Below are 24,148 nucleotides of genomic sequence, written 5' to 3'. Positions count from 1 at the left end.
GTGGAAAATGGAGACTATTACATGACTTGTGAGAAGTCAATAAGGTATAGTGGACATGGGAGCCTTGCAACCAGGGCTACCATCTCCCTGTATGATACTGAAGTATTGGAAGCTTTTGATTATAGATCTCAAAGATTGCTTTTTTACAATCCCTCTGCATGAAGATGATGCCAAACATTTTGCATTCTCAGTCCCAAGTACAAACAAGGCACAACCCATGCAAAGATATCATTGGACAGTATTGCCACAAGGCATGAAAAATTCGCCCACAATATGTCAAATTTATGTAAATTGGGCTTTACAGCCAATCAGAAAAAGGTGGCCTCAATATTTCATCTATCATTATATGGATGACATATTGTTGGCTGGTGATCAATTAATTCCAGAAGAAATGATCGGGGAGCTCGTTGAGCTTTTGAGACAAAGTGAGCTGCAAGTGGCGCCAGAAAAGATACAAGCTGAAGCGCCTTGGAGGTACTTGGGGTGGATGATCACTGCAACGTCGGTGACCCTCCAAAAGGTTGAATTAAGAATTCAGATTAAAACATTAAATGATGTACAAAAATTGGTAGGAGACGTTAACTGGATTCGACTTATTTGTGGGATCACAAACCAAGATATGGAGCCTTTGGTTCAGCTCTTGCGAGGGGATAGCAGGTTAAACTCTCCTCGGCAATTGACCAAGGAAGCCTGGGAAGCAGTAGCAAACATTTCTGAAAAGGTAACTCAAGCATTTAGTTCTAGGATAGACCCCTCGATAGGGATCACTTTGGCAGTAGTCAATCACGAGCGACATCCCTATGCACTTATAATACAGTGGATAACAAAGCTAGAATCAAAAGCAGACCCATTGAGAATTTTAGAGTGGGTCTTTTTACCTCAGTAGCACAGAAAAACCATCACCATGAAAGTAGAGTGTTTTGCAAATTTGATTATGAAAGGGCGCAACAGAATTATTGATATATCGGCAAAGGACCTGAAAACGATTTTAATACCATTACAACAAGAATATTTGACTTGGGCTTTGCAGCACTCTGTTGCCTTCCAAACTGCATTAGCGGAATTTGAGGGTGACATTTAGATTCATTATCCATCACACAAAAAGTTTACCTTTAAAAAAAAAAAAAAAACCACCCCAAAAAAACCCAAACATGAAGTAGAAGAAAAATCAAAGTGTAGTCAACATCCAGTTCAAGGTGCTACAGTATTTATGGATGGTGGTGGGAAAACAGGCAAGGCAGCAATAGTATGGCGAGAGCACAGAGAATGGAAAGAACGGGTACTTGTCGTGCCAGGATCAGTTCAAAAGGTAGAACTACAGGCAGCAATTGAAGCCTTTAAATTATGGTCTGAAGAACCTGTGAATATAATTACTGATTCTTTATATGTAGCTGGAGTACTCCAAAGATTGGAAGGTTCAATCCTCAGACAGGTACAGCAGGAACAGCTATATCAACAATTTAGAACGCTTTGGTTTTTATTGCAGAAAAGACGACATCCTTATTACGTTATGCATATATGCAGCCATACCAACCTTCCAGGGGAATTGGTGGAAGGAAATGCAAGAGCTGATCGGCTGACTGCCGCAGTATGGGCTGGACCTGCCCCGGACCGTTTAGGTCAAGCACAAGCCTCTCATGCCTTTTTCCATCAATCTGCCAAAGTTTTAGCGAGACAATTTAATCTAAGTGCAGGTGACGCTAGAGCTATTATACAGACTTGTGCTGATTGTCAACAAATAGGCCCAGGAATCGCGATTACAGTAAGTCCCCGAGGATTGCATTTGCTACAACTATGGCAGATGGATGTGACACATGTCGCTGACTTTGGAAGATTTAAATATGTTCATGTTTCAATTGATTGCTATTCTGCAGTAGTTTGGGCCACTGCACAAACAGGAGAAACTACTAGGCATGTACAAAAGCATTTGCGAGCTGCATTCGCAGCCCATGGTATACCCCTACAAATTAAAACCGATAATGGTCCTTGTTATGTAGCCCAGTCAACCCAACCATTTTTTGCTCAATGGGGAGTGACGCATGTTACTGGAATACCACATTCCCCAACTGGACAAGCTATTGTTAAACGAATGAATCATTCCCTGAAGTGTTTATTGCAAAAACAAAAAGGGGGAGAGGCTACCACACCACCCCAAGAACGTTTGAATAAAGCCTTATATGTGTTAAATTATTTCCGTCTAGCAGAAGGAGAAACATGTAAAAGGAATGACAGGAAGTCTGTTTGAGTTAACACAAAATGTACAAGTAAAAGTTCAAAATTTGGAAAAGAATGTGGGAAGGACCTTTTCAACTGCTAACCTGGGGACAAGGTTATGCTTGTGTCATTACAGATTCTGGAACTTGTTTGATACCCGCAAAATGGGTAAAACCATGGGTGAAACAGTCACCGTCGTCGTCGGACACATCTTGACATTATCAGGTGTCATCGCAATCTGGATGCCACCTCAGCCAAAAGAAAATGTATGGGTAAATCACACTGAAATTAGCAGTATCATGAGAGGAACATGGAAAGCTTTTAGGGCAAATCGCTCTATAACTACAAATCCTTTGGTAAGATATAATATTGGTTTTCATAGCTTTATACAAGCACTTTTTCCATCACTAGAAGTAGCTTCTATCGCTAGGAGTAGTACAGCTAGAATTGTTTGCCTTGTAACATTGTGCTATTAATTTAAGCATAGTTGATATGTGACCGCTGGATTATGGTAAGATGCCGTGTGAACAAAACCTACGAACCAATAGACAGGGTGGCTGTGGCACGTGCAGCACATCTGGCCAGCGGGCACATGCGCCATAGGTTCCCTGTGTTGAAAGGTGACAACCGAGGCGTGTTCCGACACTCGCTGGCCACGTGTGTCAAAACTCGTTCCTTGGCAAATGTATAAATACCGGGATTTCCTGAAGAGCAGGGGGATCGGTGTATGGCAAGGCCATCGTTGCCTCCGTGGGGACGCCCACGTAAAGCTGGCACCTACCGACTGCTGGGCTGAGTTCGTGGCACAGGACGATACAAGAATGTACAGATAGTCCATCTTCCTCACAGTCCTTAGGTTACAAATGATCCATCAGGTTTTGTTTTTAGATAAACAAAAAGGGGGAGATGTTGGGATCACCCTGCATGGCTCGACCTTAAGGAGAAGGAGCTGTGGCGTTGATCTGCACGGCTCGACCTTAAGGAGAACGAGCTGTAGCACTGAGAAGCTGGTAAACAGCTGGATATCTGCACGGCTCGGCCTTGAGGAGAAGGAGCTGTGGCACTGAGAAGCTGGTAAACAGCTGGATATCTGCACGGCTTGGCCTTGAGGAGAAGGAGCTGTGATAAACAACTAAGAAGAAGCGAGGAAAACAGGAACACCTGCAAGCAGCAATCCTGACTGTGTGAGGGGCGCATGGACAGCGCGTGATATTTTGTATATAGTGAATTGCAATAGTGTGTGTAACAAGCTGTAACCAATCATGAGTGTGTGCGCAGTGACTAAGCGAAAATTATGATATATATTGGAGTCAGACAAGACAATAAATGGCTTCGGAATATAACTCTCATAGAGTTGTGAAGTCCATCCTTCTCCCGCAACTGCCTGCTCCTGCGCCTTTAAGATTTCCTTCTTGAAGACTGTCCAGCCTTCCTGGACCCTTTTGTCCTTCAGGACTGTCTTCCAAGGGACTCCCTCAACCAGTGACCTGAACAAGCCAAAGTCTGCCCTCCGGAAGTCCATGGTAGCAGTTTTGCTGATCCCTCTCCTTACTTCACCAAGAACTGAGAATTCGATCATGTCATGGTCGCTAAGCCCAAGACGGCCTTCAGCCACCACATCTCTTACCAGTCCTTCTCTGTTCGTAAACAGCAGGTCAAGCAAGGCACCTCCCCTGGTGGGCTCACTTACCAGCTGCGTCAGGAAGTTATCCTCCACACACTCCAGGAACCTCCTAGACTGTTTCCTCTCTGCTGTGTTATACTTCCAGCAGATGTCCGGTAGGTTGAAGTCCCCCACAAGAACAAGGGCCAGCGAATGCGAGACTTCTGCCAGTTGCTTATGGAATGTCTCATCTGCCTCTTCATCCTGGTTGGGTGGTCTATAACAGACTCCCAGCAGGATATCTGCCTCATTGGCCTTCCCCCTCATCCTTACCCATAAACACTCTACTTGGTCTTCACAATCATTGATTTCTATACAATCAAAACACTCCCTAACATACAGAGCCACCCCACCGCCTCTCCTTCCCTGACTATCCCTTCGGAAGAGCTTATAGCCATCCATTGCAGCACTCCAGTCATGAGAAGCATCCCACCATGTTTCTGTGATGGCGACTAAGTCATAGGTGTCCTGCTGCACAATGGCTTCCAGCTCCTCCTGTTTGGTGCCCATGCTGCGTGCATTGGTGTAGATGCACTTGAGCTGGGCTATCGATTTCGCCCCCAGCTCCAGCACACCACTCCTAGGCTCATCTCTAGTGAGCCTGGTTTTATCCCCTTCCCCCTTCAAATCTAGTTTAAAGCCCTCTCGATGAGCCCCGCCAGCTTGTAAGCAAGAATCCTTTTGCCCCTTGGAGACAGTTGCACTTCATCTGCTGCAAGGAGGCCCGGTGCCGTGTAAATCGCCCCGTGATCAAACAATCCAAAATTCTGATGACGGCACCAGCCCCTGAGCCATGTGTTGATCAGGTGTGCTTTCCTATTCCTTTCAGCATTCCTCCCTGCCACTGAAGGGATTGATGAAAACACTACCTGTGCTCCCGCTCCATCGACCAGTCGCCCCAGTGCTCTCAAGTCCTTTTTGACTGCCTTTGGGCTTCTTAGTGCAACCTCGTCATTGCCAACCTGTAGGACCAACAGTGGGTAGTAATCAGTAGGCCGAACCAGACCAGGGAGTTTCCTGGTGACATCTCTCACCCGGGCCCCAGGGAGGCAGCAGACTTCCCTGTGAGTTGGGTCCGATCAGCATACTGGGCCCTCTGTATCCCTCAGAAGGGAGTTGCCTACAAGAATTACCCTCCTTTTTTTTTTTTAACAGAGTGGGGGCGTGGGGCTGGCTGACTCACCCTCGGCACCCCCCTGGATGGACCTTCGTCAGGGTCCTCATGTTCCTGTCCCTCAAGTTCCAGAGCCCTGTACCTGTTGTATAAGGGCAGCTGGGACAGTGAGGGAGGCCGGGAGGGGATTTGCCTGCTGCCCCGAGCAGGGACCTGCTTCCATTCTCCCTCATCTCTTAGGTCCCCTTCTTCTGCCCGGCAGCAAGAGGGCAGGGGATCCCCTGCTGCTTGTGGAGCCTCCACTGGCTGCCCCTGCCTCAGGGATGGCAGGGTGTGGCTCCACCAATCTGTCTCCCTCTCACACTCCCTGATGCTCCTCAGTCTCTCCACTTCCTCTTTCAGCTCTGCCACCAGGCTGAGCAGATTGCTCACCTGGTCACACCGCGTGCAGGTGGTGTCTCCGCTGGTCTCTGGCACAAGTGACAGGCTCAGGCCCTCTTTGCAGCTCGACACTTGGACAGCTGCGTGCTTGAGTGGGAGCTCTGTCTGTGTCGCCATATTCCTTCGGGCCACAGTTTTCAGCCGAGTGGTGACCATGGCTGGGCCTCTTCTGGGAGGCCGATGGCCACTCGTCAGAGAGCCTCTAGTGCCGGAGGGCGGGGACTGCGCCCTGCCTGCACGCCTTCCCTGCACGCCCTGCCACGCAAACTGACATGCTATGTCCTTCTGACACGCCACGTCCTGTTTGCCTGCCCTGTTCACCGCGCTCCGGGTCGCTCGCGCTCCCTGGGTCTGCTCTTGTATGTGAGGGGCTTTGGCCACCGCTGCTCTAGTCCCCGCCCACGCTGAGTCAGAGCTGCCGCTCATCAGGAGCCCGCCCTGCGGGCCTGGGGGGATGGAGCTGGGGCACCCTCTCTCTCCCTGTGCTGCCGCCTTCGCGGTTTTGCCGCTTTAGGAAGGGTCCCCCGGTGCGATCCTTCACTCCGGAGCCCTTCACCTCGGTGGCTTCGCTCAATTATATTCACCAATTTATTTTATTCTGTTCAAATACAATCATAGAATCATTAAGGCTGGAAAAGACCTTTAAGATCATCAAGTCCAATCGTCAACCCAATACCACTATGCCCACTAAACCATGTCCCAAAGTGCCACAACTACATGTTTTTTGAACACTTCCAGTGATAGTGACTTTCAGTGATGGTGACTCTACCACTTCCCTGGGCAGCCTGTTCCAATGCTTGACCGCTCTTTTAGTAAAGAAATTTTTCCTAATATCCGATCTAAACCTCCCCTGGCGCAACTTGAGGCCATTTCCTCTCGTCCTATCGCTAGTTAGTTGGGAGAAGAGACCAACACCCACCTCACCACAACCCCCTTTCAGGTAGTTGTAGAGAGCGATAAGGTCTCCCCTCAGCCTCCTCTTCTCCAGACTGAACAACCCCAGTTCCCTCAGCCGCTCCTCATAAGACTTGTGCTCCAGCCGGCTTGTTCTCCAGCCGGCTGTCAACCAGCATCCCCAAGTCCTTTTCTACCGGGCAGCTTTCCAGCCACTCTTCCCCAAGCCTGTAGTGTTGCATGGGGTTGTTGTGACCCCAGTGCAGGACCCAGCACTTGGCCTTGTTAAACCTCATACAACTGACCTCAGCATCGATCCAGCCTGTTCAGATCTGAAAGAAGGATCTAAAACAATTACAAGCTTTTAGCATGTGTCACTAATGAACTGTAAGTTTTGCAAATTCCTTAATATATGGAAGGTTATTGATTACATGATTAGTTTGACTTTAGTATAGAATTCTTTAGCCTAATAACTATGTGATTATGTTTAACGGCCTACTCTCATAGTCCTTAGGCTGTATTTCCTCAATGCTAACATTGTAACTATGTGTAAACAGTTAATTACGAGGAAAGTAGGCCTCATGAAAATTAAAACAAAGAAGAGTTAAGAGCAAGGACTGAGAGATTAAAGAGAACAGAGAAGATATCTTAACCTTGAGCATAGAGACAGACTGGCAGGAATGCTCTAACAAGGATGATAAGAAGGAACCGCTTGGCTGGACAACAGAAGGGGCAAACATCCAAGGAGAAGAAATTATCCTCAGGAGACCCGTGACCATAAAAGGGAAAAAGGAGTAGGGGACTAACTCCCCAAACGACCACCGACGACCACCTGAGACCCCCGCGCATGCGTAGTGTAGTTTTGGAACGCCAGCATTATGTAAATGTAATTGATAAGCAAGGAGGCGGTGATTTCTTGGAAGATGTGTGAATATTCATGTCTTTAAGGTATATAAAGGATGAACTTTTGTTTCAGCGCACGCATGTTAGGAGGAGATATCCCCCATGTGTCCAGTGCCGTAATAAACATACCTGCTTTACAACTCTTTTGAGTTGTGAAGTTTGTTTCCGCACATTAATTTTGGCAACCCAGATGGGACCCTCTCTGCCCCGCTGCGGGACCGGCTGAGAGTGGGACGTCCTTGGCGTGCCCCGAGATTTCTCAGAGGACCTCCCTCGCTCGCCCGATCACTGCAGGGACAGACAAGGACCATCAGCGGACCAGGTATGTTAATTTGGGAGGGGAACCTGTAAGTCGTGAGGAGACGTCCTACGCGAGGTAAAGAGCATTGGCGCTCCCCCTGGGTGGTTAGGATTCGAATCCAGTAGTGGCACGGGAATCCCTGACTAGGGAAGTACACGAACACGGGAATCCCTGATAAAGGGTAGTACGCGATGGGTGCTCTTTGCTGAAATTGTGGGAGTATGGGATGGGATAGCTATCATTTGGACCAACTACTGTAACACATGGGAATTGAAATTTATATTATTGTGGCTATAATTGGGATTTTGATGATAGTCATTACAATCTGAATACTTAAGAAGTTTTGTGCCCGGTACCGTGTATTCTATGAAAGTGCTTCATTGTACAAGTAAGGTTGTTGCAAGTTGGGTGAGTGTTTGAGTAAGTGAGACACAGTTGGACTGCGGGGCGAGTACGGAATCCTGATCCGCGGTTCCGCGAGGAGAGCGGCTGGAGACGGACGAAGCGTATGACAGACTTTGGAACTGTGTTAGTCGAACCAATTGTTAACCCTTAATGCTCTGGTTGTAAACAGAACATTTGGGTGTGGTTTGGGGACGATTTTTTGGTGTGGCGAATGTCGAGGAAACTGGTCTGACTGGGATAGGATTGAGCATGGAGACTTAGAAGGTGTAAGGAATCAGTAAGAATGCTGCTGGTATATGGGGGGAAATGTAGAACAGAGTAGTGATGAAAGGTTTATTTGGCGTGGAGCACAGATGAGTTCCTGTCCGCTTTGCCATCAGTGTTGCTTGTCTGTTCACGCTAAGCGTTTGGAGTGTCATAAGTACATTATTTCTTTTAACGGGAGACAGGAGTTTCGTCTCGACAATTGCCTTGAATTTAGGTGCATTCGCTGTGGGGCGAGTACGCCCTCACATCTTTTGCCTTGGATAAGGTATTATTGTTGTCAGTTTAATCAGGTTGTATTCTTAGGCTGAGGAATAAACCCCTGCGGGCAGGGTGTTCATTATGGGGGGTAAACAAAGTGGCAGAATATTGAAAAGGAGCCCTCTGGGCTGCATTTTAGCTCACTGGAAGGAGATAGGAGAGCCACCAGGAGGAAGCGTGAATAGAAAAATCTTAATTAAGTATTATAATCAGTGGTGGCCTCTCTATAAGAAGAGAGAAAGGAAAAATCAATTTTAAAATTTAAGAAGATCAGTTGATAGAAATTTTGAGCCTAGCTTTGATTCAAATAGAAGAAATAAATCAGATACCCCAAGAAATTTTGGACTAGGTTTTTCCAGGGGTATGGGCATCTGGCATTCCCGGAAGGGCTAAAAATGCCTTTCCGGTAGAAGTTAAATTAAAGCCCAAGGCCAGACCAGTTCGAATCAAACAGTAACCCCTAAAGAGGGAAAACAGAGAAGGAATAAAAGGGATAATTAATGACTTTTTGCAATTCAGGTTATTGGTAGAGTGTGAATCCGAGTATAATACTCCTATCTTGCCAGTGAAAAAGCCAGACGGGAAGAATTACCGTTTAGTGCAAGATTTAAGAGCCATAAATAATATAGTTGGGGATTTACATCCTGTTGTGGCAAATCCATATACGTTACTAACAAAGATAAAGGAAAATCAAAACTGGTTTACCATTTTGGATTTAAAGGATGCTTTTTTCTGTTTACTGCTTGCCAAAGAGAACCAGAAAATTTTTGCCTTTGAGTGGGAAAATCCCGATACCAGGAGAAGAACCCAGTTAACTTGGACAGTGTTACCACAAGGGTTCAAAAATAGCCCGACAATTTTTGGGAACCAGTTAGCTCAGGAGCTTGAAGGATGAAAACCACCATCTCCAAATGGGACATTATTACAATATGTAGATGATTTATTGGTTGCTACGACAACTAAAGAAGAATGTATTCAATGGACTGTTAGTTTGCTGAATTTCCTGGGACTGAGCGGTTACAGAGTATCTCAGCAGAAAGCCCAGCTGATCCAGACACAGGTAACCTACCTTGGATACAGGATTTTGAAAGGACAACGAGAGCTGGGGACAGAATGAAAGGAAGCCGTCTGCCAGACACCAAAGCCAACTATGGCAAAAGAATTGCAGATCTTTCTTGGAATGACAGGTTGGTGCAGATTATGGATTTATAATTATGGGATATTGGTGAAACCCTTGTATGATTTGTTAAAAGGAAGCCCTTCACTGGTAGTTTGGACTGGGGAAGCAGAAAGAGCTTTTAAATTATTAAAAACTGAATTAATGAAAGCACCAGCCCTCGGACTTCCCAATGTGTCCAAACTGTTTTGGCTCTTTTCACATGAAAAACAAGGCATTGCTTTGGGCATATTGGCACAGCGATTGGGACCATACAAGCGGGCAGTTGCATACTTCTCTAAACAGTTAGATGAAGTAAGCAAAGGTTGGCCCAGCTGTTTGAGAGCCGTAGCAGCAGTAGTGCTTAACATTGAGCAAGCCCGCAAATTGACTATGGGCCAGAAGATAACTGCATTGGTGTCACACACAGTTTCAACAGTGCTGGAACAGAAGGGAGCACATTGGTTATCACCCTCTCGGTTCCTGAACTATCAGGCCCTCTTAGCTGAACAGGACAATGTCAATATAGTAACAACTAATATTGTCAATCCAGCATCTTTTCTCAGTGGTGAAGTTACCGAACCAGTAGCCCATGACTGTCTGGAGACAATGGAAGCGGTTTATTCCAGTCGACCTGACTTAAAGGAAGAACCGCTGGAGGACGCTGAAGAAAATCTGTTTACTGATGGAAGCAGTTTTGTGAAGCAAGGACTTTGTAAGGCTGGTTATGCGGTAACCACTACTTGTAAGGTAATTGAAGCTAATCCTTTACCTGCAGGAACATCGGCCCAAAAGGCAGAAATTATTGCCTTAATCTGAGCACTAGAAATTTCAAAAGGAAAGAGGGTCAACGTATGGAGACTCCAAATATGCCTTTGGAGTGGTACATGCTCATGGAGCTATTTAGAAAGAAAGAGGGCTGCTGGCTGCTCAAGGAAAGCAAGTGAAATATGCTAAAGAAATCTTACAATTGCTGGATGCTGTACAACTACTGAAGGAAGTTGCAATTATGCACTGCAAAGGACACCAAAAGGGTAACACTGATCCAGAGGTTGGGAACAAATTGGCTGATTACGAGGCTAAGGTGGCAGCGGAACGGACAGAAATTGTAAAAACTTTTCCTTTGATCCCAGATGATAAACTCATTATAATAGAGAATGAGAAATTAAAATATTCTAAAGAAGATAAAGTTATGATAAATGATCTAGGAGGGAAGAAGACCAACAAACAGGAACGTATTCAATGCCAAATGGTAGAATAATAGTACCTCATAACATATTATGGAAACTCCTACGGGAAGAACATAATAAAACACATTGGGGAGCAGATGCATTGTATAAATATTTAAATCAAAGAATAGTGAGTCAAAATTTATATACTACAGTGAAGCAAGTCACCCAAAGATGTGAAACATGTTTGAAAAACAATCCAAATACAGAATCACAGAATCACTAAGGTTGGAAAGGACCTTCAAGATCATCAAGTCCAACCATTAATCCAGCGCCACCACATTCCCTAAACCATGTCCTGAAGCGCCACATCCACACGTTTTTTGAACACTTCCAGAGGTGGCGACTCCACCACCTCCCTGGGCAGCCCGTTCCAATGCTTGACCACCCTCTCAGTGAAGAAATTTTTCCTAATATCCAATCTAAACCTCCCCTGGCACAACTTGAGGCCATTTCCTCTCATCCTATCACTAGTTAGTTGGGAGAAGAGACCAACACCCTCGTCACCACAACCCCCCTTTCAGGTAGTTGTAGAGAGCGATAAGGTCTCCCCTCAGCCTCCTCTTCTCCAGACTAAACAATCCCAGTTCCCTCAGCCACTCCCCATAAGACTTGTGCTCCAGACCCCTCACCAGCTTCGTTGCCCTTCTTTGGACACGCTCCAGCACCTCAACGTCCTTCTTGTAGTGAGGGGCCCAAAAGTGAACACAGTATTCAAGCTGTGGCCTCACCAGGGCCGAGTACAGGGGCACAATCACTTCCCTCCTCCTGCTGGCCACACTATTTCTGATACAGGCCAGGATGCTGTTGGCCTTCTTGGCCACCTGGGCACACTGCCGGCTCATGTTCAGCCAGCTGTCAACCAGCACCCCCAGGTCCTTTTCTGCCGGGCAGCATTCCAGCCACTCCTCCCCAAGCCTGTAGCGTTGCATGGGGTTGTTGTGGCCGAAGTGCAGGACCCTGCACTTGGCCTTATTAAACCTCATACAGTTGACCTCAGCCCATCGATCCAGCCTGTCCAGATCCCTCTGCAGAGCCCTCCTACCCTCCAGCAGATCAACACTCCCACCCAACTTGGTGTCATCTGCAAACTTACTGAGGGAGCACTCGATCCCCTCATCCAGATCATCGATAAAGATATTGAACAAGACCGGCCCCAGAGATAAAATGACAAAATGTATAAATACGTTGTGTTTATTGTAAATTTGGTAACCATGAGTCCAATTTGTGAAATGATTTACTGGGATCAGAATACACATCTGACACTGTCCCAGAGTGTTACCCAAATTCTAAACAAGAGTGATTGTTGGATATGTACCGAAATGCCTAGAGATTCTAGACAGACACTAGGAGTTCCAGTTCCTGTTAACATCTCTCTATGTAATAACCCCCACTATGGGATAGGACATGATAAGAGTACTTGGTGGCCAAATCTTTCAAAAAAAAAAAAAAAAAGGAACAGGTTGAATTATCGGTCTCTTATAAATCTTGATTCCAATTCTTCTATTTATATATATGGTCCAGGAAACGATTCCATCTCCTCACATGATTTAAAGTTAGGAGATGATGGATGTGGTGATTATACGTATAAACGAACCACTAAGTTCATAGGCTGTTTTCCTGGTTGTAATAGAACGGCATCATACTGGAGACCAACAATACCCCATGTATCTAATTTTTCCGGACTGCCGGTTCCTGAAGGAACAGGATAGTTTTGGCTATGTAATGATACAGCTAGGAAAATTCTATCCCCAGATTGGCAGGGAGCGTGTACTTTAGGGGCCTTGGTTCCTAATATGACCATAGTAGATAAATTACATCAACAAAAAGGATGGATCAGAACTCTTCTAAGGAGAACAACCAGGGCTCGCAACGCAATTGCAGACAGACCCACGAAATTTCATGGTTTTGTAAGATGGTTCCTCCCATGGCTTGGTGCGAGTGAACTGGAAAAGACTCTAGTGAACATTTCAGCAGTAATAGAAATAATAGAGAAGATGACAATAGATGCAATTCAAGCCCTACAGAAAGAGGTTTCCAGCCTATCACAGGTGATATGTCAAAACCGAATGGCGTTAGATTTATTATTAGCTTCACAGGGAGGTGTTTGTACCATCATAAACACTAGCTGCTGTATGTATGTTGATCAAAGCGGTCGAATATCAACAGACTTAGAAGAAATTTGGAAACAAACTAAAGTCTTACATAGAACGGCCTTAGGCAACACCTCTTGAGGATTTGAAGAAGTTTGGAACAAATTAACCTCTTGGTTAACAAATTTTAAATGGATCAGAGCTGTTTGTACTCATATTAGTTGATAGCTTATTTGTTTTATTTACTTGTTGTATGATTCGATGTTCAATATGGTGTTGTCAGAAGAATGTGAATGATTATGTTACCTGGAAAAAGAATAAGATCAAACATGAAGTCGCAACAGGGAGGTATTTTAATCGATGGGCAAATAAAAATGGTATGTTATGAGGGACTGCAAAAGAATTCACAAAGATAATAGAAAAGGGGGGAATAAAACAAGGATCTAAAACAATTACAAGGTTTTAGCATATGTCACTAATCAACTCTAAGTTTTTCAAATTCCTTAATATATGGAAGGTTATTGATTACATGATTAGTTTGACTTTAGTATAGAATTCTTTAGCCTAATAACTATGTGATTATGTTTAGTGGCCTACTCTCATAGTCCTTAGGCTGTATTTCCTCAATGCTAACATTGTAACTACGTGTAAACGGTTAATCACAAGGAAAGCAGGCCTCATGAAAATTAAAACAAGAGTTAAGAGCAAGGACTGAGAGATTAAAGAGAACAGAGAAGATATCTTAACCTTGAGCATAGAGACAGACTGGCAGGAATGCTCTAACAAGGATGATAAGAAGGAACCGCTTGGCTGGACAACAGAAGGGGCAAACATCCAAGGAGAAGAAATTATCCTCAGGAGACCTGTGACCATAAAAGGGAAAAAGGAGTAGGGGACTAACTCCCCAAACGACCACCGACGACCACCTGAGACCCCCGCGCATGCGTAGTGTAGTTTTGCAACGCCAGCATTATGTAAATGTAGTAGATAAGCAAGGAGGCGGTGATTTCTTGGAAGATGTGTGAATATTCATGTCTTTAAGGTATATAAAGGATGAACTTTTGTTTCAGCGCACACATGTTAGGAGGAGATATCCCCCATGCGTCCAGTGCTGCAATAAAGATGTCTGCTTAATAACACTTTGATGTTACTGAGTTTAAATTTCTTAAGTTTGAATTTCTTTGAATCAATGTGGAGCTACTTGAAATATTTCAAAATGAAATGGCACATGCAAGAAGTAATTTTGGAAAAGCTGGAGTGTAAATCATCTGCAGCAAAATCCTTGCAGATTATATTTTGTTCGTATTTAAACATATTAGCCTGGAACTGCTCAGACCCAGCAAACACAAAATGGCCACACAAAACTGGAACAATATATTGCAATCAAGAATACTATGTCACACCTGAGTCAGTGGGCAATGCCTGCCCAAAGATACTAAGGAGCCCCCTGTGCTTCATGAGCAAAGAAAAATTGAACATGCATATGAGAGAAGGGGTTAAGGGAGTCTTAGCAGTTAATTAGTAGATGAAGCTTGAAATCTTGTTAGCTATTGTGTGAAGTAGTTAAAGCAGGAGAACTGTAGTTCCTCCCAAAGACAGGTCCTGATAAACTGAAAGGAGCAAGAAGATTTGTGGCTCCTCACAAGGACGGTCCCTGATAAGAATTAAGAACTTACCTCAAGAAACTAGCTAAAACTGACTCTGCAGTTTGGATAGAAGCCAAAAAACAACGGAGCCTGCGCAAAGTCAAAAGGTTACTAGCGGTGATGAAGAGGAACCACCGGCCTTCATCCCCACGACCCCCGACGACCACCACCAGGAGGCAACACGCAAGCGCAGATGGGAGGAGAACTCATTTTAATACGAAGCGGGGATAGATCATGCATATGTATAGGTATATTGCTAAACTTTATGTATATGCAACACTTTGCTGTATATATTTGAAGTAAGTGCCTCGTTGGGCGCGCACGGTTTTTGGTGGGACTACCCCCCTGTGCTGCCCAGCGCTGAATAAACGTACCTACTTTACAATCTTATAGATTGTGGAGTCTGTTTTCCACACGTCACATAGCTATATCACAGAAAGTAGTTCCTCTTTGGCCAAAAACCACAAATGTAAGTATATTGCTTTTTTTTTTTTTAATGTCAGGGGGCACCACTGCTTTCCACAAGCAAGAGAGCTATAAATTATTACGGTATTTCTTAACGCTTTGGTAAAGCACATCCGGGTAGTACCACAAGCACACAGCGTGTTAGCATCAACGTGAGCTGTAGATGCACCACGACAGTAAGAGCTTACAAACGGCACCCCGCCCGCTTGCTTTGCCCGGAAGGACACGGGCACCAACCTGCCAACAGGAGATGAGGCAGAGCGGGGCTCCCATAGGCAGCGAGAAGAAGGCTGAACGCCGGGTACACAACACAGAGCGACCAGCCTGTCGGTCGATCAGCATATGTAAATAAGCCGCATCCTGCCGCCCAATCAGGAAATAAGAAGAGGGGAGCGCGGTGGCTCATTGGTGAGCAGTTAATGTGTTTCCTGTTCGTGATCGAGTCGCGAGTTGTATGGTGGTTGCCCCAGTGATACAGCGAGTAACGCGGCGCGGGCTGGGCGTGTCGTGCCTTCGCCATTGGCTGCGCGATCGGGCGATGGCGGCGGCTGGTGTGTCGTGCCCCGGGTGTCCTTGCTCAGAGAGGAGTGGCAGCCTCAGTCCGCAGCGCGGCGGGAAGGAGCACGGTGTAACTTGTGTACGGCGGTGCAGCGCCAAGGTGATGAGCGGGGACCGGTGGGGCAGGGAGGGCATGAGGGCCGCGTTTGGGTCAGGCGCAGTGCGGATAGCCTGCTGTTTTCGACACGGGTCCTTCGTGGCCGGGGGACGGGCTGTGGCTTTAGGCCCCGAGCAGCTCTTCGGAGATCGGCTGCATAATGGTGGCGCGGGGGCGGGCACTGGTGCTATCGCTGCCCCCAGGAAGCGGCGGCCCCGCGTTCCGGCCTGCCTTACCTGCTGCCCTGGGTGGCGGACGAGGAAGGTCAGAGCCGCTGTCCCGGTGCCTTCTTGACGTCGGAGGGCGCGGGGCCGAGGAAGGCTGTCCGCGCCACCTGCCACCCGCAGCGCCCCTGAGCAGGCTGCCGTTACGCGGGCCTCGACAGCTCACCGCCCGGCAACGCGCGGGGGCTCTGCGGCTGTAGGGAGAAACAGCCTCCCCCGTGCCCCCCCTCCCTCCCCTCCGGCTCCTGTGCCGGCTTCCAGCGGGCCGCGGATGGCCCTGCTCCGCGGGCGGCCCAGCCTAGGTCACACTGGAGGGCTGTGGCCCCCAGCCTTTCGCAAGGGGTTTGAGGGGCATTGCGTGAGTGTGGTTTCCATTTTTAAAAACAAAAAATGCTACCTGACAGTTTGACACGGTCTGTGTGGTGTCATATGCTTTTCAGGTGAGCTCCGCGCGGGTTTTTACTCAGCTATTTTTGCCACTCGATTCTTTTATAATACTGTAGATATTGTTGAGTCAGCCAACAAGAGATGGGAAATTTGTGCTGATCTGATAGATGGTGTTGTAGAGGATTGCTCTGAGGTTAGTGAGAGCTGTGTGACAGATCTTGGGTATTTAAGCTGAATAGTCATACAGTTAAGTGGCAGATTAATGCTCTAAAGCATTACGTACAACCAATCTAGTTTTCTTTTTACACTCTGGTTAAGTTTTTGAAGGGGTTGCAGTTGGGTTTTTTGTTTGTATTTTGTTTTGATTCCCAGAATAGATTGGTTTATGTAATAGTCTCCTATAAATTTTTGATTGAAAACAAAGGCAAGCAGGAAATGGATAGAATTTATAAAACGTCCCTTCTGAACCACCATTTTGAAATTTAACAAAATTGTATTAATGATAAACTTCAGCTTTATTTTTAAAATTATGTCTTGCTAATTTCAAGCTATAAGTCAGTGTAGCTATAAAAATATTTTAAAGAGAATTAGGAATATGAGCTGATAATATGCATTGAATTTTTTTTTTTTTTACAGCACTCAGTAGTGCAGAATCAGTGCATGAAATCTTAATCTAGAAATGCCAATTGCGTGGCAAAAAAAATAAAAGATGCACTTCAGGTAGGTTAAATAAACATGAAGGCTTTAAAGAACCCTTTTATATTAGGAGTTACTGCTGCTCAATTAATCCCAAGGTCAGCAGAGGCATCCTGTATTTCATAGCAGCAGTTAATTATAAAACATTAGCTAATAATAGATATTATGGAGAGTTATTTTCATAATTAAATGAATGCGTTTTCCCTAATTGATTTTTGTGAACACTTACTAGTTTTGTTTAGAAATGTGAGAAGTAATATCTGAAGAAGGATTTTGGAATCTTTCTAGATCTAATAATTTGTTAATTGCCTAGATAATAATTCCAACTGTCAGAATTTGGGAGTTGCATTACTAATTTTAGGACTGGTAGGACCCTATATAGTCATGTAGTTAGTACTAATTATGATTTTCCTGAAACAGTGTGGTATTCAAAAGTGTTACTATTTTCATAGGACATTGCTATGCCTTTTCTATTTTTTGTTTTGTTTCAAAATCTTTAGCACTAAGATATTCCTCTGGCTATGTCTTATTTTAGTTTTCATAATTAAAAGGTACCTTCCATGCTGCTGAGGAAAAAATATAATACCACTTTGGAAGAGTTTTCCAAGAACATAAATTTATGAAACAGTATGTAGGTTATATTACACAGGGAAAAACTAAGGATAATGTTGACTTTAAAAGGACATTTTTGTTCTTTTCTTGTGTGTTTTTTGTTGGTTTTGTTTGGTGTTTTTTTTTTTTTTTTAAAAAAAGCCTTCTGTCAGGAAATGAAAGAATTTGTTCGTAAGGAAGGCAGTCCTCTCAATGATTTTCCCCAGTTGGTTCCATCAGACATGAAAATCCTGCCACACCTTCACCGTGGAAGGATAAGGAAAAATATATTGGTGCTATTGATGCTCATATGATCGAGACTGGCATTGGTAGGAAACAAGGATTATTCTGGTATCTTCAGTAACACTAAGCAGATAGATTTGCCCTGTCTATTATTTTCTCCATTGACTGACAGCTTCATTTATGATGTCCAAGCAAAAGAAGTAATACTAGAAAGACTGTCTTCCCAGAAGCCTGATTGTTACTTTTAAGGCACTTTAAAGCAACAGTGTGTAGAGCCCTCAATCCCCTATGGAAATCTCCACAGTGCTAGGTTTGTACATGGAAATACTGAACTATAGAATGTCTCTATAAGTCAGATGACTACTTAAGCATCTTTTGAATTCTAGGATATAGTTATATAGTTAATATTCATCACAGAGTCTTATAAGTTGTTAATTTTGTGCAATGAGAAAAGCAAAATCCCAGTATTAATGTATTTAAGAGAGTGTTTTATGGCATTTGGTTTCTATCTATGTTTCATGAGTAAACATCCTTGATGAACTCATCTAAAGGTATGACACAGAGCAAATAGACTAGGATACAGGTTTTGTATACAATATCTGTGTTTTCAGGTATGTGAAGGAGAGGTGTGAGAGTTTCTGTTGAATGTTATCTATTTAAATCTAAAGGGAATGATGAAATGCATCAGTAACCTGGGAATTAGTTATGGGTACAAGAGAACTGTTGCAAAATGCTGTATGTGAGAAGGATACATGTCTTTCAGATGAAGAAAAAACTGTTTTAAATGTGACTAACTTGAATCACTGAAGAATACCTGCACTTAGCCTTGTTGAACCTCATGAGGTTCACATGGGCCCATTCCTCAAGCTTGTCCAGGTTCCTCCTGGATGGCATCCCGTCCCTCAGGTGTGTCAACTGCACCACTCAGCTTGGTGTCATCTGCAAACTTGCTGAGGGTGCACTCGATCCCACTATGTCGTTGATGAAGATATTAAAGAGTACTGGTCCAAATACGAACTCCTGAGGAACACCACTCGTCACCAATCTCCATCTGGACATTGATCCGTTGACCACTACCCTCTGGATGCGACCATCCAACCAATTCCTCATCCACTGAACAGTCCACTCATCAAATCCATATCTCTCCAATTTAGAGAGAAGGATGTTGTGGAGGACCGTGTCAAAGGCCTTTACAGAAGTCCAGAGAGACGACATTGGTAGCTCTTCCCTTGTCCGTTGATGTAGTTATTTGTGGAGTAACAGGGCACGGACTCTGGCGGGGTTTCAGGCCAAAGACCTTTATTGCTACAAGTGTCCGCTTTTTATGCAGTTACAGCTCTTTCACGCGCCACAAAATACGTCCTGGTTGGTTACCACACACAGTCCACGCACTTCTCCAGAGTCAGGATTCGCTGCCTGCAGGTGTCCACGTGCTCCTTTACTTCCTCTTAGTTGTTTACCACAGCTCCTTCTCCTCAAGGCCGAGCTGTGCAGATATCCAGCTGTTTACCAGCTTCTCAACGCCACAGCTCCTTCTCCTTAAGGCCGAGCCGTGCAGATCAACACCACAGCTCCTTCTCCTTAAGGTCGAGCCCTTGCAGGGTGATCCCAACAGTTATTCCATTGTAGAAGGCCACTAGGTTGGTCAGGCAGGACTTGCCCTTGGTGAAGCCATGCTGGCTGTCTTGAATCACCTCCCTGTCCTCCATGTGCCTTGGCATAGCTTCTGGGAGGATCTGCTCCATGATCTTCCCAGGCACAGAGGTGAGGCTGATAGGTTGGTAGTTCCCAGGGTCCTCCTTGCTACCCTTTTTAAAAATGGATGCAATGTTTCCCTTTTTCCAGTCACCAGCAGGGACTTCACCTGACTGCCAGGACTCTTCAAATATCATGGAGACAGTCTTGGCAACTACATCAGCCAATTTCCCTCAGGACTCTGGGATGCATCTCGTCAGGTCCCATAGACTTGTGCATGTTCAGGTTCCTCAGGTGGTCTCAAACCTGATCTTCTCTTACAGTGGGAGGGACTTTGCTCCTCCAGTCCCCATCTTGCAGTCCATTCCCTTGAGAGGTGTTGGAAGAGGGACTGCCAGTGAAGACTGAGGCAAAGAAGTCATTGAGTACCTCAGCCTTTTCCTCATCTGTTGTTACCAGTCTGCCAGTCTTGCTCATCAAGGGGGATACGCTTTCTTTGACCTTCCTTTTCTGGCTGACATATCTGTAGAAGCCCTTCTTCTTATTCTTTGCATCCCTTGCCAAGTTCAGCTCTAGCTGCACCTTGGCCTTCCTGACTCCATCCCTACACAACTGGGCAGCATCCCTGCACTCCTCCCAGGACACCTGTCCCTGCTTCCACTGCCTTGATGTAGAGGGCAATGCCTCCTCCCTTCCTTCCTCGCCTGTCCCTTCTGAACAGCCTGTAGCGCTTGATAGCCATGCTCCAGTCGTGGGATTTGTCCCACCGAGTTTCAGTAATAGCAACCAGGTCGTAGCTTTCTAGCTGCACAATGGCTTCCAACTCCTGTTTGTTGCTCATGCTGCATGCATTGGTGTAGAGGCACTTCAGCTGGGCTGTCGGCCATGTCACCCTCTTAGAGGAACACCCCTTAATTCCTTTGAGGTCTTTCTCTTGTGCAACAGGATGAGGGCCCTTGCTAGGACCTTGTCCCTCTAACCTTGGTGTGTCATCCCACAGCTTGTTATGGGTGAGCCTGATATTATCCCCCTCCCCCTTCAAGTCTAGTTTAAAGACTTGTTAAGTAAGCCCCACTAGCTTGTGAGCAAAGACCCTCTTCACACTTGAGAAAGGTGAATCCCATCTGATGCCAGCAAGCCGGGTGCCATGTAAGCCCTCCCATTATCAAAAAACTCAAAATTGTGGCAGTGACACCAGTCACAGAGCCATGTATTAATAGACTGGGCCTGTCTGTTTCTTCCAGTGTCACTACCCGCAACTGGAAGGAGGGAGGAAAAAATAACCTGTGCTCCAGATTCCCTTACCAACCATCCCAAGGCCCTGAAGTCTCTTGATCACCCGTGGACTACATGTTGATGCTTCCTTGCCACCCACATGGAAGAGCAGTAATGGGTAGTAGTCGGAGGGCTGCACCAGGCTAGGAATTTTCCTAGTGATGTCCTTAACCCAGGCCCCAGGGAGGCAGCAGACTTCCCTAAGAGGAGGGTCTATCTGGCATATTGGACCTTGAGTTCCCCTCAAAAGGTAGTTGCCTACAACTATAACCTGTCTTTCCTTCCTCGTGGAGGGGGTTGTTATGCCGGGGGTAGGCCTTTCTGACCTTGGCAACACCTCTAGTGTAGCTGGACTGTCATCCACATCATCCATAGACTGGCCTTCCACATCCAGAGCCTCATACCTGTTGTACAGAGGCACCTGGGGAGGTGAGGTGGGCAAGGAGGGGGATCGCCTGCCACCCCAAGCATGGACTTGCCTCTGTTTGCTCCTTTCCTTTAAGCCACTGCCTTCAGCCTGGCAGGGGGAGGATACAGGACCCCCTTGATCTTGTGTTGGTTGGGTTTTGTTTTTTTTTGGTGGCTGTTTCTGTCTCAGGGAAGGCAGAGCATTATTCCACAAGTCCATCTCTTTCTCTGGCTCCCTGATGCTCATTAACCTTTTTATTTTCTCTTGTAGCTCTGCCACCAGGCTTAGCAGATCATCTACCTGGTCACACCTCACACTGCTGTTCTCCCTACTGCCGTCAGTTACCAGTGAGAGGCTCTGGCACTCCCTGCAGCCTGAGACCTGGATGGCTGCATGTTTCCATGGGAGCTCTGTCTGGGTTGCCACATTCATTCTGGCGAGTGCAGAGGACATGGCTTTCCACCAGGTGGCTACCATAGCTAAGCTCCTTCTGAGAGGGAGATGAGCACAAATTGAACTCACCTCTAGAGTTGGTAGGGCAACTACACCCTTCTGCACAAACTGCCACACCACACTCTCATTGCTAGTTCTCCCTAGGCTGCTTTTTATAGGCATGGGGAGTGGGCTGCCATTGCTCTGGCAACGCCCAGGCCTCATCAGTGTCTCTTGTGAGAGCTGCCGGCTCCTGGTGTGTCCCTCTGTTGCCCTGGCATTTCCCTGTCTCAGGAAACCCTCCATAAGGAAGAGTGAGTAGGAAGAAGTAACAGAATTTAGTGAGTGCTTACACAGAGAGGTGGTAAAAACAAGAAGTTGGAGTCGAAGTGTTATTATCAAAATTGTGTGCCAGGAAGATACTTAGAGATGTCATGAAAGTGGTGGAGTCCTGTTAGTAAGACTTTTTGAAGAAACAAGGGAGATGTATTTTTAAAAAAGGGTTGAGAAGGCAGGAGCAGATCATATTGTATTTCAGAAGATTAGAAACAAATATGTTTTATATGGAAAGTTGAAAGGTGAAGATGAGTTTCCTTACTCATCTATTACTTAACTGTTTTTGGTTTGTTTGTTTGTTTGTTGTTGGGTTTTTTTTATTTCTGAGAGATGACCTGCAGAAATTTATATAGTTCTATTTTTTTTCTCCAAATCTCATACTTGCTTATATGAAATATTCTTATGTTGCAGGGTTGCTAAGTATAGAAAAACAGTCTTGAAAATGTTGTCCAGACTTTTTCGAATGCATGGCCTTTTTGTAGCCTCTCATCCATGGGAAGTCATTGTGGGAACGGTGACTCTCACCATCTGTATGATGTCCATGAAGATGTTCACTGGGAATGATAAGATATGTGGCTGGAATTATGAGTGCCCCAAACTTGAAGAAGTAAGGATTTAAATTCATGTTATAGTACTTACTGTTAATCTGTAGATGCAGGGTTTTTTGTAGAATAAGATCAGGTCATGATGTATTAGGAGGAAAGTAGCTATACAGAAACTTCTATATTGCTGCCTTTTCCCATGCTAGATATTAAAGCTGGGTGCAAGAAGCGATGCACCTACAGAAGGTTTTCATTAAGTCTAATTTTCAGTGGCATGGTATCCAGTGAGCAAGCATTTGAGTACTCATATTTCTTGCAATATTTTAATCTTTTTAAGACAAACTAGCAGTGACACTTATTTTATTCCAAAGCTTAATTTTTAGTGCAGCTTCACAACGGATTTTTTTTTTGTTACTGAGACTTAACAAGTTACTACTTAATGTAAAATATAACTAAATCACTTTGTGTTTCAAACAGGATGTTCTGAGCAGTGACATCATCATCCTAACAATCACACGCTGTATAGCAATCCTTTATATATATTTCCAGTTTCAGAACCTAAGGCAGCTTGGGTCAAAATACATTTTAGGTACTGTATGGCTTTTTCTTTCATTTGCTGTATGCATTTTAATTATTTTTTAAATGTAAATTGGTAATAAATATAAGAGTTTTAATACTGATGTACAGAACAGGGTTATTTTAATTCTTTGCTAGATAGTAGAATAAATGTTCTGCATAGATCAAAGTTCTTTTTTTAAGAGAGATTGTGTAGGTTTATATGAACTTTGGAAATGTGATTATTGAAATAATTGTTTATTGTGTGAAACTAAAAATATAGAGCTGTTTAAGCCGGTTTTCAGTTTTGCTGCTAAGTGAGAAGGTTTGTGGCTTTTATTTCTCACAGTCTTACTTTGAATGTAGTACAAATTTTAGATTTAAATATCTGTATAAAAATAGCTTCCTCATCAGTTTGTATCTCAGCTGCTGTTTATGCACTCAGCAATGAGAATTTCCGTGTTTGCTTCAGAATTGATCTAAAGGCATAGTGTTTCTTGTCTGTCTTAATTTTTTTTTTCCCCTCTCCCAATACATATAAAAAAGAATTTTCCTTTTTTTCCTTTTTTTTTTTTTTTTTTTTTTTAAGGTATTGCTGGCCTCTTCACAATCTTCTCAAGTTTTGTTTTTAGTACAGTGGTAATTCACTTCTTGGATAAAGAATTGACAGGTTTAAAGTAAGTAATGAATAGTTATTCTGATTCTTGCTTGATTTCCCCCCCACACCCCTGTACAATAAACCTTGAATTTTACTCTTAATATATGCCTCTCTTTTTTTTTTTTTTTTTTTTTTTTTTTTTTTTCAGTGAAGCTTTACCATTCTTCCTGCTTCTGATTGATCTTTCAAGAGCAAGTGCATTAGCCAAATTTGCGCTCAGTTCCAACTCACAGGTTAGGGTTGTTTTTGTTTTTTTTTTTTGGTTGGTTGGTTTTTGCAATAGAGCTTTTGATTTTAATATTCAAAGATGAATAATCCAGGTGGAGAGACATACAGGTGAATACTATATTGGTGATATATAAAAAGGATCAGATTTAATCTATATTCTATATTCTGTATTG

The 24,148-nt window shown here is 44.6% G+C and overlaps 1 protein-coding gene across 2 annotated transcripts in view; it reads left to right on the top strand.

The window, feature by feature from the left end:
- LOC309415059 (3-hydroxy-3-methylglutaryl-coenzyme A reductase-like) overlaps positions 1-24,148 on the top strand; it is a gene marked incomplete at its 3' end in the record, with an annotated part of 386,730 nt that overhangs the window by 349,240 nt on the left and 13,342 nt on the right. The window contains exons 2-5 of one of the 2 annotated variants that reach the window (XM_082012451.1): positions 22,404-22,599; positions 23,012-23,123; positions 23,679-23,766; positions 23,896-23,980. In XM_082012451.1, coding sequence (XP_081868577.1) covers positions 22,404-22,599; positions 23,012-23,123; positions 23,679-23,766; positions 23,896-23,980 — 481 coding nt within the window. Of the gene's footprint in view, positions 1-22,046; positions 22,600-23,011; positions 23,124-23,678; positions 23,767-23,895; positions 23,981-24,148 lie in introns of those variants that run through there. The other variant, XM_082012450.1, reaches the window with a different exon arrangement.

This window comes from Phaethon aethereus, assembly GCF_964289735.1.
Source record: "Phaethon aethereus genome assembly, chromosome: W".
NCBI classification, from domain to species: Eukaryota; Metazoa; Chordata; class Aves; order Phaethontiformes; family Phaethontidae; genus Phaethon; species Phaethon aethereus.
This window is presented reverse-complemented; position numbering and strand designations above follow the sequence as displayed.